This window comes from Octodon degus, unplaced genomic scaffold (genome assembly GCF_000260255.1).
Source record: "Octodon degus isolate 3935 unplaced genomic scaffold, OctDeg1.0 scaffold00002, whole genome shotgun sequence".
Lineage (NCBI taxonomy): Eukaryota > Metazoa > Chordata > Mammalia > Rodentia > Octodontidae > Octodon > Octodon degus.
In genome coordinates, this window is record NW_004524578.1 from 2,850,461 (window position 1) to 2,861,990 (window position 11,530).

General features: G+C 57.1%; 2 protein-coding genes across 3 annotated transcripts in view; one reads left to right on the forward strand and one right to left on the reverse strand.

The window, feature by feature from the left end:
• The window catches only part of Apba2 (amyloid beta precursor protein binding family A member 2), a 232,344-nt gene extending 226,514 nt beyond the window's left edge, over positions 1 to 5,830 (forward strand). For both annotated transcript variants that reach the window (XM_004623237.3, XM_023709820.1), the window contains 2 exons: positions 1,549 to 1,689; positions 4,306 to 5,830. In XM_004623237.3, the coding sequence (XP_004623294.1) occupies positions 1,549 to 1,689; positions 4,306 to 4,377 (213 nt within the window). In that variant the 3' untranslated portion in view covers positions 4,378 to 5,830. The remainder of the gene's footprint in view (positions 1 to 1,548; positions 1,690 to 4,305) is intronic.
• A 4,052-nt stretch (positions 5,831 to 9,882) lies between these two features.
• The window catches only part of Fam189a1 (family with sequence similarity 189 member A1), a gene marked incomplete at its 5' end in the record, with an annotated part of 478,529 nt that continues 476,881 nt past the window's right edge, over positions 9,883 to 11,530 (reverse strand). The window contains one exon of the mRNA XM_004623445.3: positions 9,883 to 10,325. Coding sequence (XP_004623502.3) covers positions 10,009 to 10,325 — 317 coding nt within the window. The remainder of the gene's footprint in view (positions 10,326 to 11,530) is intronic.

The window sequence follows — 11,530 nt, forward strand, 5'->3', positions numbered from 1 at the left end:
GTACCATGGTCACACAGATGCTCAGGCACCTATTTCCCAGCTGTCACAGGTGCTCACACCCCTCTACTCGGTCTCTCTGGGGTCAGTTTCAAGATCCAGGCACTAGATCTCCCCCGTACCTCCAGCAAGCTCCGCCCACTGTCACGGGCACCCCTGTGACAACTGGCTTCTGGGAGGGTGGTTCTGTTCAAGAGTGGCATTAACTGTCACATTTCACAGATGATGACCTAGAGATAGAGAGGTGAGGCAGCTTGTCCCAGGTCTCCCAGCTGAAAAGTGGCAGAGTGGGGATAAAAGGACCTGCCTCCTGCCTCTCTGCGTGGTGTTAGGGGAGCAGTGGTGGCGCACGCATAGACCAGCGCCCTGTCTTTTGTGCCTGGGGTTTCAGGACCAAGTATCAGAAGTGCATATAAGGTCACAGGCTCCAGCTTGGGCCTGCAGCCAGCAAGCCTCTCCCCCACTGAGCCCGCAGGACCACGGTGCCTGCACACTGCTCTGCTCCATGAAGTGCGTCCCCTGCGTCTCCTGCAGAGCTGTGCCCACATCGGAGCCCACTTCGCAGAAGCGCGCTTTCCATTTTCAGCTTCACTACACCCAAAGTGCAGTGCATTCATTTGCAGGCAGGCCTGGGATGACCTAATTAGTGCTATTTGCAAATGCATCCCCCTCTCTCTTCTCACAACATCTCCTAAGAAACCAACAAGTCTCCAGCTTGGAGACCCCAGGCCTCCTTCCCTGAAGTGCCGTGGTCCTGGCCCCCGCAGGCATGCCTTGCCTTGGAAGGCTGCTGTCTCATGCACAAGCGGGGCCCACCCCAGCACCTCCTGCTGCCCTGCCCTGCCCAGACACGCAGTTCAAGCACCAGGTGGCCCGTTCCTCCAGCCCAAGCGCTCTTCCCACCATAGAAAGAGGTGTCTCGTTTCTTTGCCTTACATGGGCTCTGGAGAGCTCAGGGGTGCTTTCTGGGGCTTTTAGGAGCCCCTGCCTCCTCTATGAGCCTGCAGGCCACCCCTCCAGCTGCTCTCCCCTCCCTGGTGTCTTGGTAGTTGTCCACCTTTCTCATGCCTTGTTGCTAAATGAATTTTGCAAGCCAGTGGAGACGGATGTACAGGCTTCGTGGCCACCTTCCCAGCTAGCTCCGTTTGCTACTCCTGAGTCTGTCACTGTGCTCCTCCTCAGGAGCTGGGACCCGGGAACATCTGCCCTTGACAGAGGACTCTGGTGTGGCATGGCCAGTGGACCGTGTGCCCTCTGAGACATCACTGGCCACCCGCACTGCCCACCCCAGGAACCATAGCTTCTGGGTGGCTGCTGGAAAGGGAGAAGATCCGATTTGGGTGACCCGAGCCCTGGGGTGGTTACCCCAGCACACCATGGCCTTGGGTGTTTGAAAATGACATGTAGTCGTAAGCTCCTCTGTCCGGGCAATTGCATGTGGAAGGATGGGCCCTGCTGGGCTCCTTCTCTGCGTGCCACTGCTCTGCTCCCATCCTTGGGCAGCACCCAGGGCTGTGGCAGGAGCACACTGACCTGGCTGTGTCTGCTCAGATCTGCAGCCTCATGAGAGGGGGCATTGCGGAGAGAGGCGGGGTCCGCGTTGGCCATCGCATCATCGAGATCAACGGGCAGAGCGTGGTGGCCACGGCCCATGAGAAGATCGTCCAGGCTCTGTCCAACTCGGTCGGGGAGGTAAGACCGCACTCTCCCCTGCACGCCTTTCGGTGTTGGAGCCAAAGTCCCGCCCTTTTTCCACCTCTCACCTGGTCTGGTCTCAGATGTGCTTGGGAAAGCCATTGGGCCCACTCGGGGAAACCCCCTTCTTAGGCTGCCCTGCCCCTCCTGGACCTCAGGCCAGCCTCTGTTTACTGGATCATGTTTTGCCCCCCCGGATCTCCACAAGCTGGCTCTTCTCTGGGGGCCACCAGCTGAGCTGGCCAGCTTGTGACAGGGATGAACAGGGTGGCAGGCTGTGCCAGGCTGTTCCTCATGCTCTGCTGAGCCGTGAAGTGGGCGTGTCTGCAGACAGGAGGGCAGAGGCCGCAGGCAGGCTCCCCTGCACTGTCCCTGGGCTGAGTCTTGCATGCCCAATCGAGGACCCCAGTCTACAGGCCTAACCCTGCAGGACCTGAGACTCTGCCCCCCATGTCGGGGCTGTGCCCTGCCTGCGCCTGCCCCCCAAAGCAAGGCTTCGGCAGCTTTTAACCACCCCCCTCATTCTTTCTGCTGTCTTTTCCCTGACAGGAGGAAGGGGTTGAAGGTCCTGGGGGACAGCTGTCCTTGAGGACAAATGAATAGTGACAGGGTGAGGTGAGGAGCAAGAGGCCAGTGTGGGCAATGCCACCATGAACAGGAAGGAGGCCTTCCATGTGAGGAGGGAGATAGAGAGAGAGAGAGAGAGAGACAGAGACAGAGACAGAGACAGAGACAGAGACAGAGACAGAGGCAGAAAGTGGGAGGGAGGGAGGAGAGAGAGGGAGAGGTTGGGTGAGGGATGTAGGAGTGCATGGGGTGAGTGTGAATGTGAGGGTGTGATGGGGATGTGGGGTGTGTGAATGTGTGGACTGTGTGTGGCAGTGTGTGAGTGCAGGAATGGGAGTGTGGAAGTATGTGGGTGCGTGTGTATGACCGGGAGTACGTGTGTATATAAGAGTAGCTGTGAGTGTAGGTGCTTGTGTGGACAGGACTGTGGAAGGGAGGGTGGGAGCATGGTGGTCTGTGTGGTTGTGTGTGTGTGTAGCAGGGGTGCAGCGCTCTCCAGGCGGCCATGGGGGGAGGAGGCCCCAGCCTCACCCCTCCTGTCCGGGGTGGGGGCTGCGCACTACTTCCTGAGGAGGGGCTCAGTTTGAGCAGCGCAGCTCTGCAGGCCATAGCGCAAGCCTGGTACTTTGGAAAACCTGCCAGAGGTCGGAGAGAGGCCCAAGTCCTCTGGGACTGGTGGTGGCAATGGCCGACTCTGAGAAGCAGGGCCCTGGGGCGGTGCTGTTAGCTTCCTCTTACGCATGGCTTCCAAGAAAGGCAAATCCAGTTTTCCTAAGTAGACACTTTCGGAAATGGCCACCCCCACAGGAGCAGTCAGCCTCACACCTACAGAGAACTCCGTGCAGTGGGAGGCGGGGCTGAGAGCCCAGGAAGTGGTTCTAACTCTTCAGATCTGAGGTGAATTGTTATTCATGGCAGGCCTGCAGGCCATGAGGGTGTTAGAACCCTGCCTGCCAGTGGGGCTCGGAGATTAGTGCTGCCTACGTTTTTCCACCATGCCCGACCACATTTGAAAAATTAGTCACTGATAAACAAGTCGTGACGTTGAGAGGAGACTTGGGGATGGGCTTCAGATGGAGGAATGACAGAAAAAGAGATCTTTAGAAGGAAGAAGCTGCCACAGGTGATGGAGGAGCAGAAGTCTCAGTGGGAGGAGCAAATCCTGATGGGGCAGAACAGCCCTGCAGTGTTGGCCTGTCTGGGTTGGTCACACGGGGACGAACACCCTCTTGTCTAAGGAAAGACAGGCCGAGAGGCCAGCTGGGCACTGGATGCTGGACAGGCCAGGAGGCAGTGCAGGCCAGTCTCCCAGAGCCCCAGCCCGCCAGAAGGGCCAGCCCCGGGCCTGAACGCAACATGGGCTCATGGGCGGCGCCACAGTAGCACCTGAGAGGAGAGAACCGCGGCAGCGGCACCCGCTGCTGTTTGTCCAAGGCTTCCACCCTGGGCATGTCTCCGTCCTGGTGCCCCCAGAGAGGGACTGTGGAGCTGGTCTCTCTGGGAACAGTCATACGCCTTGCTGGCTGTAGACCTAGACCACTTGGAGTCAGGGAGGTAGGGGAGGCTGCAGAGAGGTGTGTGGCAAGCGACCCCCCAAGGAAAGGGGTCTCCAGGCTTCCTGCGCCTTGAGCCAGTTCCTAGCCCCTGAACACTGGCTTTAGCCAGCTTCAGTTTTGTGGAAAGGGGTGTGTGTCCTCTCTTGGGGACACAGTGCACACCTCAAGGGTTCTGGAGGAAGCCCCCAGGATGACCTCAGCTAACTGGCAAACTGAAGACACCAATGAGTCTGAGTTCTTACCATCACCTCCTCCATGTCAGCTTGAGCTGGAAGGTGTATCAAGCCCTGTAGACCAGGCTGTGGACCCGAGTCAGTGCCACCACCCGTTCTTTCTGTCTGGGAGACTGGAGTTCTAAGCAAGCTGCTCTTCTGGGTCTGGGCCTCTGTTGCTGGTTTTCGTTGATGCCACTGAGGGGAAGGAGGGCAGAAGGTGGTAGGAACACGCAGGCCAGCCGAAGGGCGGCTCAGCTTCCTGTCTCTGTTGACAGATTCACATGAAGACCATGCCTGCCGCCATGTTCAGGCTCCTCACGGGCCAGGAGACCCCGCTGTACATCTAGGCCCACCCAGCCTCTGCCATGGAGCCGGGGATGCCAGGCAGGCCTGCCTGCCCAGAGTCGGATGCCAGAACAAAGCCCTGACCCCCGACCCTGCAGCCCAACCAAGGACACTGGCTCGCCCAAAGGGCATGCCCTCGCCACCCAATTTGGAGTCTCTTTGTTTGTTTTTTGTTCAGGAGGGTTGCCAGAAAGGGGTCTGTCTTTATCACCAGAGCGTCGCAGGAACAAACCTTTGTAAATCGTTCAAGTATTTTGCCACCTTGGGAACTGTTTCTCATTATAACTGACAAAGGGTGTTTGTGTGTCCCTCTGTGTGGTGTAGAGTGTGTCGCTCCTCCCTGAAGCTGTAGAGCGCAAATGTGGGTGCCCGCCCATGCGGCCGTGAAGGGAGCTCTGAGGGACACAGCTCTGGGCGGTGGCAGGCAGCGTGTACCCCCTGGTTGAGACACCCCAGGTTCTGCAGGGTCCCAGATGGACCCATACAGTTGACTCTGCCCCTGCTTCCCCCGGAGTGCGGGCGTGTCTAGCCCCCAGGTTGCAGCTTGTGCCGAAAGTGTGGGAACACGGGCAGATTGTATTTTCCTAGAAAGGAGATATTCTTGAGTTAAATAAAGATTCGTGGCCACAACATCAAAACTCCACATTTATTTAGAGAGTGTCACCACTTGGACTTCTATTTTGGCAAGCTGTTCTTTGGATCTGTGGGGCTTTCCAGAGGCCTGAGACCATGCCTGCTTCTCCTGTCCCAACCTGTGCTCTGCATCACCTGAGTCCCCGTGGACTCGCCTAGGAACCCGCCCTCCCCACCACTGCTCCACCACCGGGCCCCCATGGGTGGGCCACGCTGACGACGCTGCCAGGACACGGGCCGTGGCAAGGCGGCCCTTCCTCTTTATGGCCTATCCACATGTGTCACACTTCCCCTGCCCAAAACCTTGACCTCCGCCCTTCCTGAGGCCGCCAGCCGCAAGCGCTAATTCCCTGGCAAGCCAGGCGCCCCTGCGACGCGCAGTATTAGAATGTGTGTAGGGCACGGGACACAGCGTCTGGTTCAGTTCCCCCGAGACCCATGTTCACTGATGTCATTTTGTCTGGAAGTCCCTCTCTTTGGCCCAGGCCTTGAAGAATACACTGTGACTTAAGAAGCCTTACCACGCAGTAACTAAAGCTTTAGGATTACTGTCCGCGAGGAGTAACCTGTGTGTTGCATGCTGCTGACCGTAGGAAGACTTCGCACATATCTCTAATAAACCTGACATCCTGAAGAGACGATGCTCCTGCTGTGGTTGATGTGTTAGCCAAGGGTGCGCGTCCAAGCGGCCTCTGGGCGCTGCACCCCAGGCATGGCTCTGGCCCTGTGGCGACAGCCATCCCTCTCCCACTTCTGGGGCTTTGGGAGCCTGCACTCGTGAGATCCAGGTGGACGTGAGGTCGCCGGGGATAGCAAGTGGTGTCAGCGGTCCTGACAGTCACCAGAGCAGCTCCGCGTTATTATGCCACTGCCCCCTGGCTTCAGGCTGCTGGTTAACTAATAAAGGAGACGTGGAAACTGGGGTTCCTCCAGATTTAAATTTAAGTCAGCTCTGGAAGGGGTGTGTGTGTGTGTGTGTGTGTGTGTGCGTGTGTGTAAGTGGGACCACCTTCACCACTCCACTCCTACCTGTGGGTCCTTTGAAGCCTGTCTGGAGTAAGTGGAGAAATATCAGGACTCAGCTTGCCCACGACTTTGGTTTCTCCATGACAAGGTTCTCATGGCGTAGTGCAGGTGTCCCCTGGCATAGGAAGGCCCTGAGATAAACCTGGGCTCTAGCTCCATGGCCAGAGAGGAAGGTTCCAGCCCTCTGCTAGCCTGAGGGCCTTGGCAGGACCCTCATCCTCGGCCTGATCATGGCTGTGCATACGTCACCCACCGGAGCGCCTTAGCAGGTGCTTTCATGGTCTAGGTTCTGGGCAGAGTGCAAAGCAAGCCAACTTGTTGATGTGTGGCTACCTGAAGAATCAGGCTGTGGGGACCTGGGCCATCAGGGTGGGCCATAAGATAAGGCTTCCACGATGAACTCCTCCACTAGGGCTTCTTCCAAAAAGGTTTCATGGTAAAGTCAATGATAAGTAATTGGGAAGACGCTCCATTAGGAAGGGCAGCAGGAGCCCCCCCATATGCCATGTGCTGAAGAATTTAAAGCAAAATAAAACTATTCACTTTGCTGAGAAACAAATACTGGGCGGCATGGCCCTTGCCCTTGGGAATGAGAAGAACCATCTCCTGGGCGGGGCAGCAGGCTAGAGGGGCCTCAGCTCAGGAAGACAAGGGGAGTGGGGTTCCTGGGTGCCCTGGTGAGGCGTCATGCACACCGGGAGGAAGGGCCCTGACTAGCAGGTGGTACGGGCCACGACTTCCGCTAAGACCCACATCGCAAACAGCACCTTGGAGCCACAGGCTGCTCTTGGCCCCAGAAGCCCAAGGAGGGTGCCCTGTTTGGGAGGTGCCCTGCAGGTCAGCCTGGCAGGGCCTGGAGTCTCGGAGGCTCCCTGCCAACATCCCCAGAGTGGAGCTGCTCCAGGGAGCAGAGGGAGCTCCACATGTGGGAGCCCCCCACTGAGCATCCACGGACAGGGAAACCAACCCAGGCCCTCCGGAACCCTACTATTGGCCAGTAGTACTCATAGCCCCTAAGCCAATTTCTGTCCCAATTAGACCTCCGAGACACAGAGACCAGAAATACTTTTTATTAAAACACCGATCATTATTAAAACACCTTGAGGTACATTAAATAAAACAACCTTTGCAGTTGTGCAAACAGGTCTCTGGTGGCTTGAAAACAATTTCCTATACATTCTGCCTCAGCAGCATCTGTGAGTTGAGAGGGGAAAGAAAAAGAACGTTGCAAACAAACCTTCATGGATCGCGACAAGCATTTCATTGCACTAAGTCCGTGTGAATGACGTCCTCGTTCGCCTGGGAGTTGGGGTCCCAAACTCAACCACCTCGGCACCCTCATGCCACCCCGCCCCGCTGGCCTGAGCCAGAGAGCAAGTCCTAGTGGTGCCAACTCCTTTATCTCATTCCCCAGGACCCAGTCACGCAGAATGGAAGAATAGCCTCAAATGCAGCCAGAGGCAGGGCCTTCACCCACCAAAACAGGAGGCAGAGAAGGGGCTTCCAGAGGGGAGGATCAGGCACACTGAGGAGGAAGTCCCCTTCCTGTGACTGCGAGTCCAGTGCTGCTTGGGGCCTGGGGGCTGCCAGTCAAGAGTCGGGGATGAGAAGCGAAGGGGAGCATCAAGCTGGCTGTTGCTGGTACCAGTGTCCCCTGGGGACCACTTCCTGGGAGTCTGGAGCTCAGACTGTCTCAGTGCCACATGGGTCCCCAAGGTCCTAGAAGGTGGACCACGGAGGGTCCATCATTCCTGACAGCCTTGCTTCTTTCTAGGAGGCAGAAGGTTCCAGCCTAGCGGTATACACCTAGGTGTTTCACCATACACAGAGTTCTTCTGCGAGCAGGCACACAGCTGAGCCCAAGAGGGTCATGGACAGAGCTTTCTTGAGAAATCCGGGGGCTGAAGCCTCCAGGCTGCAGCATCCATGGGGAGGGGGGACATAGCCTGACCTGAGAGCCCAAGATGGCGGATGATGAGGCCCTGGCACGCAGAGGCAGAGTGGGGTCACGCAGTCCCAGGCTGCCGGTCCAGCGGCCACTCCCCCACTCTGAACTGACATAGTAGAGCTGAATAGTGGGGTGAGGCCGGCCTCCACTTGGGTTGCAGCCTGGTCTGAGATTTGTGTGTGGGTTTAGCTCAGCCAGTAGCTTAACTCAGGGACACTGCTACAAGGATACCCCAAGCAAGTGCTCTCAAAGCTGGCTGTGGTCTGGCCCAGCTCAGATGAACATGAGCTCTGACCCCAAGGTCAAGGCGTGGAGATTGAGCTCTTCACTGCCTGTGGGCTCCGGGGAGACCTTCTGCAGAACCATCAGCTTTACAAGCAAAGGAACTTGCTTCTGGGGACTTCCAAAGCTATCACTTGAGAAAAATTAGAGACTAGATTTCCCAGTTTATAGCCTGCGTAAAGTGCTCATAAATGCGTCTCTAGTGTGTCTCTTGTGAAAAGGTAGGATTGCCGTCAAAAAGCCTGATTTACATTTTTTTCAGCTAACTCCAGGGAGACAATAACCAATGATAATAGGAAAGCACTGAAGGCACCAGCAACTGAACGTCACTGGGGAATTCCTGCGCCACACGTCCGCAGCTGAAGGCTGCCCCTTCTCAGCTTCCAGGCGGAGCCCTCCCCTCATGTTGGCTTCAAAGGAAATGAGGTGGGGTGGGCTAAGCATGAGGGGAGGGACAAAGGACAGGCACAGCCAGGCATGGTACAGCAGAGAGCTGCACCAGTCCCCAGCTGGCCACTGAACAATGGTGGACACGCTGTGATTCACCCCAGGATGCCTTATGGCAGGCCACAGGCTCTAGGCTGCTTTGTCCACAGTAAGGGACGCTGGCCACCGTTCCAGGGCTCTGCAGTCCATGTGCTAGAGGCCATTGTTTAGCATGGTCCAGGCACAAGTGTTTGTATCACGAGGTCCTTCTCGGTGTTAGGAAGATGCCAGAAACCCAGGGACTGAGGGAGGCCAGGAGAGTCAAAGGCACCCACACCGCGCCCCAGCTGGGCTTGCTTGCTTCTGCCTAACCAGCGCAGTGGCTGTTCCCATGGAAATAAAGGACGCCAAATCTGCACCCTCCGATGTCAGTGTGCTGCTGCCACCTGGCTGGGGGAGGGACAGCTCTAGGTCGCGAGGGACCTGCCAGCTTTAGCAGGAGGTGCACAGTCCCAGAGAAAACGGCCCTTTTCCCTGGACTTTGATCCAGGTCCTTTAGGTAAGAGCGAAGGGGAAATCCCCAGCCGAAAGTGTCTGCTCCTGTCCGAGGGAGGGAGGCAGAGGGGGAACCTGGGGAAGAGGGGTGGGGTGCCCCTAGTTGGAGGCCCTGCTGGATGGTGGGTTCCTCAGAGCCCTCATGACACCTGCCTTCTCCCGGAGGGGCTGGGCCACAGGGCCTCCCTGCTGTAGACCTGTTTGCACAGCAGCACTGTCGCCCTGGGGCTAAAGAGCTGGGCCTGGGCTGCCTCTGTGCTAAAATGATCTATTTCCTTTTAAAGGAAGTACCAGGTCAGAACGATAAGGTTTCATTTAGAGGGATGTAAACCACGAGGGAAAATGGCGCCGTTACTCATTGTTAGATGCCGTCCTGTAAGTGCAGGTGAAGGAGGATCCTCCCTTTGTGGCCCTGACATGGAAGATATGCAGTGTCTTTAGGTTACAGGAGTGTCACCTGCGGCTGCACTGGTATTCAGGTCGTGCTGGCCAGTTCAGGATGAACTTGTTCTCTAAGGACACCAGAGAGACATCTTCCTGGATCCCTGGAGTAGGTAGCAGGTGTAATCCCTAAGAAGACAACAGAATGGATCCGCCTCCAGAGCGACTAACAGCTCTGCTCCTGTGCTACCCCAGGAGCCTCCTGGGTGTTTCCCAGTGTCCACTGCCACGCCATGCTGAAAGCACCTCCCCATCTTCTGGTGACAAATGCCCATGCAAGGTGCCAGGCCTGTCGGCGTCCACGTCCACACCTGTAGCTGCTTCACAGCTGGTCCACGACACCAGCACCAAAGCTGGCCTCCTCCACAGGGCGGTCCTCAGAGGGGACCCCTGAGCGGATGGTGCCTACCACGTGCCGCACCTCAGGAGGGAGGGCACAGTGTGAGTGTTCCAAAAATTTAGCCACCAAAACCCTGGTGTCCATGTAGGCCTTGCTGTCCACTAATGAACGGGGCCGTTCTTTGGAGACCACCTGTAAGGTCTCAGGCTCTGTCTCTTGCTTGATTTTCCAGGCTTCAGGGTCCCTGGGGGGTGGGAGCTGGTGCTGACAGGCAGCCATGGCAGAGTGCGACACAGAAACTGAAAATCAAGGGAGAGATGCAGTTTGAAAACAGCTGGAGACCAAACTAAACCCAAGGTGGCTGGGAGGCTCTCCAGGACACACGGAGAGGCGTGCGGACGGCAGGCTTTCTGCCAGGTTTCTCGAGGTTGTAGGCGGCCACCTGGGGATGGCCCAGCTTTTTGTGTCCTGTCTCAGCCCAGAATTCTGGTTTTCACCTCGAAAGGGCTACAGCCGCTGGGAGCAGAAGGACTGAGGATGGGCACGGGGATAGATGCCAGGCGGGCTGGCGTAAAGGGTGGCACTGGGCTGGGACCTGCCTTCTGTTCACTTCCTGCTGGAATTTCTGAGCTAGCAGCCCTCTCAGGCTTCGCCACACCCGTGACCTTCGTCCCTCTGGGTGTATTTGCTTGTTGGGGCAGAACCAAGATCTGCCTTACGACCAGAGCTTTCGCCACCTCACCGGGTGCAGATAGCAGCCACCAACTGGGGTTCTGTCCCCAGTGCCCACCAAGCCAGGGGCTGGGATGTGGCTCTGCATCATCCAGAGAAAGAGCACCGGTCAGAGGGCACCTTGACGGTGGCCAGCTTCCTGCAGCTGGGTACCACAGAGCACACCGAGGCCCAGCTTGGCCCAAGCCTGTCCTAAGTCACATAAAGCAGAGGCATTCTGGACTCCAGAATGGCACTGTGCAAGGTCAGAATTAAACAGCCAGTGTCCAAAATGTTGGACCGGTCTACCCCTAACTACATCTCATTACCAAAGAAAAATAAACAGCCTTCTATACGGTGACTGCACTGTGGCCTCTGATTCGACTGCACAGAGTGAGCTCCTAGCGCTTGCATTCAGGTGACAGTGGGAGGAGTCACATTCCCACTTCATAGCAGGGGGATGTCAAAGCCTCATCCGTCCCCGAGTAGCCCAAGACAGTTTCATTTCAAGGTCCTGGCAACACAAAGTAGGGTGTGAAGAGGTGTCACCTGACCCACAGGAGAATTCAGTCAACATGCAAAAGAGGGGCAGCTCTCCCCACCTGCCTGTGGCTCAGTCGCACATTTTAGATGCCGGATAAGCGGAGCAAACTACCCTGCAGCTGGCCAGGACCCCATGGCTCAGGCAGTGTCCCAGTCCTGTCCCTGGGAGCTGTCACAGGCCTGTGCCTCTCCCCACTCCAAGGTCTGGATCAGAATGTCCTCCATCTTAGAGGGTTTCCAGGGCTCCCCC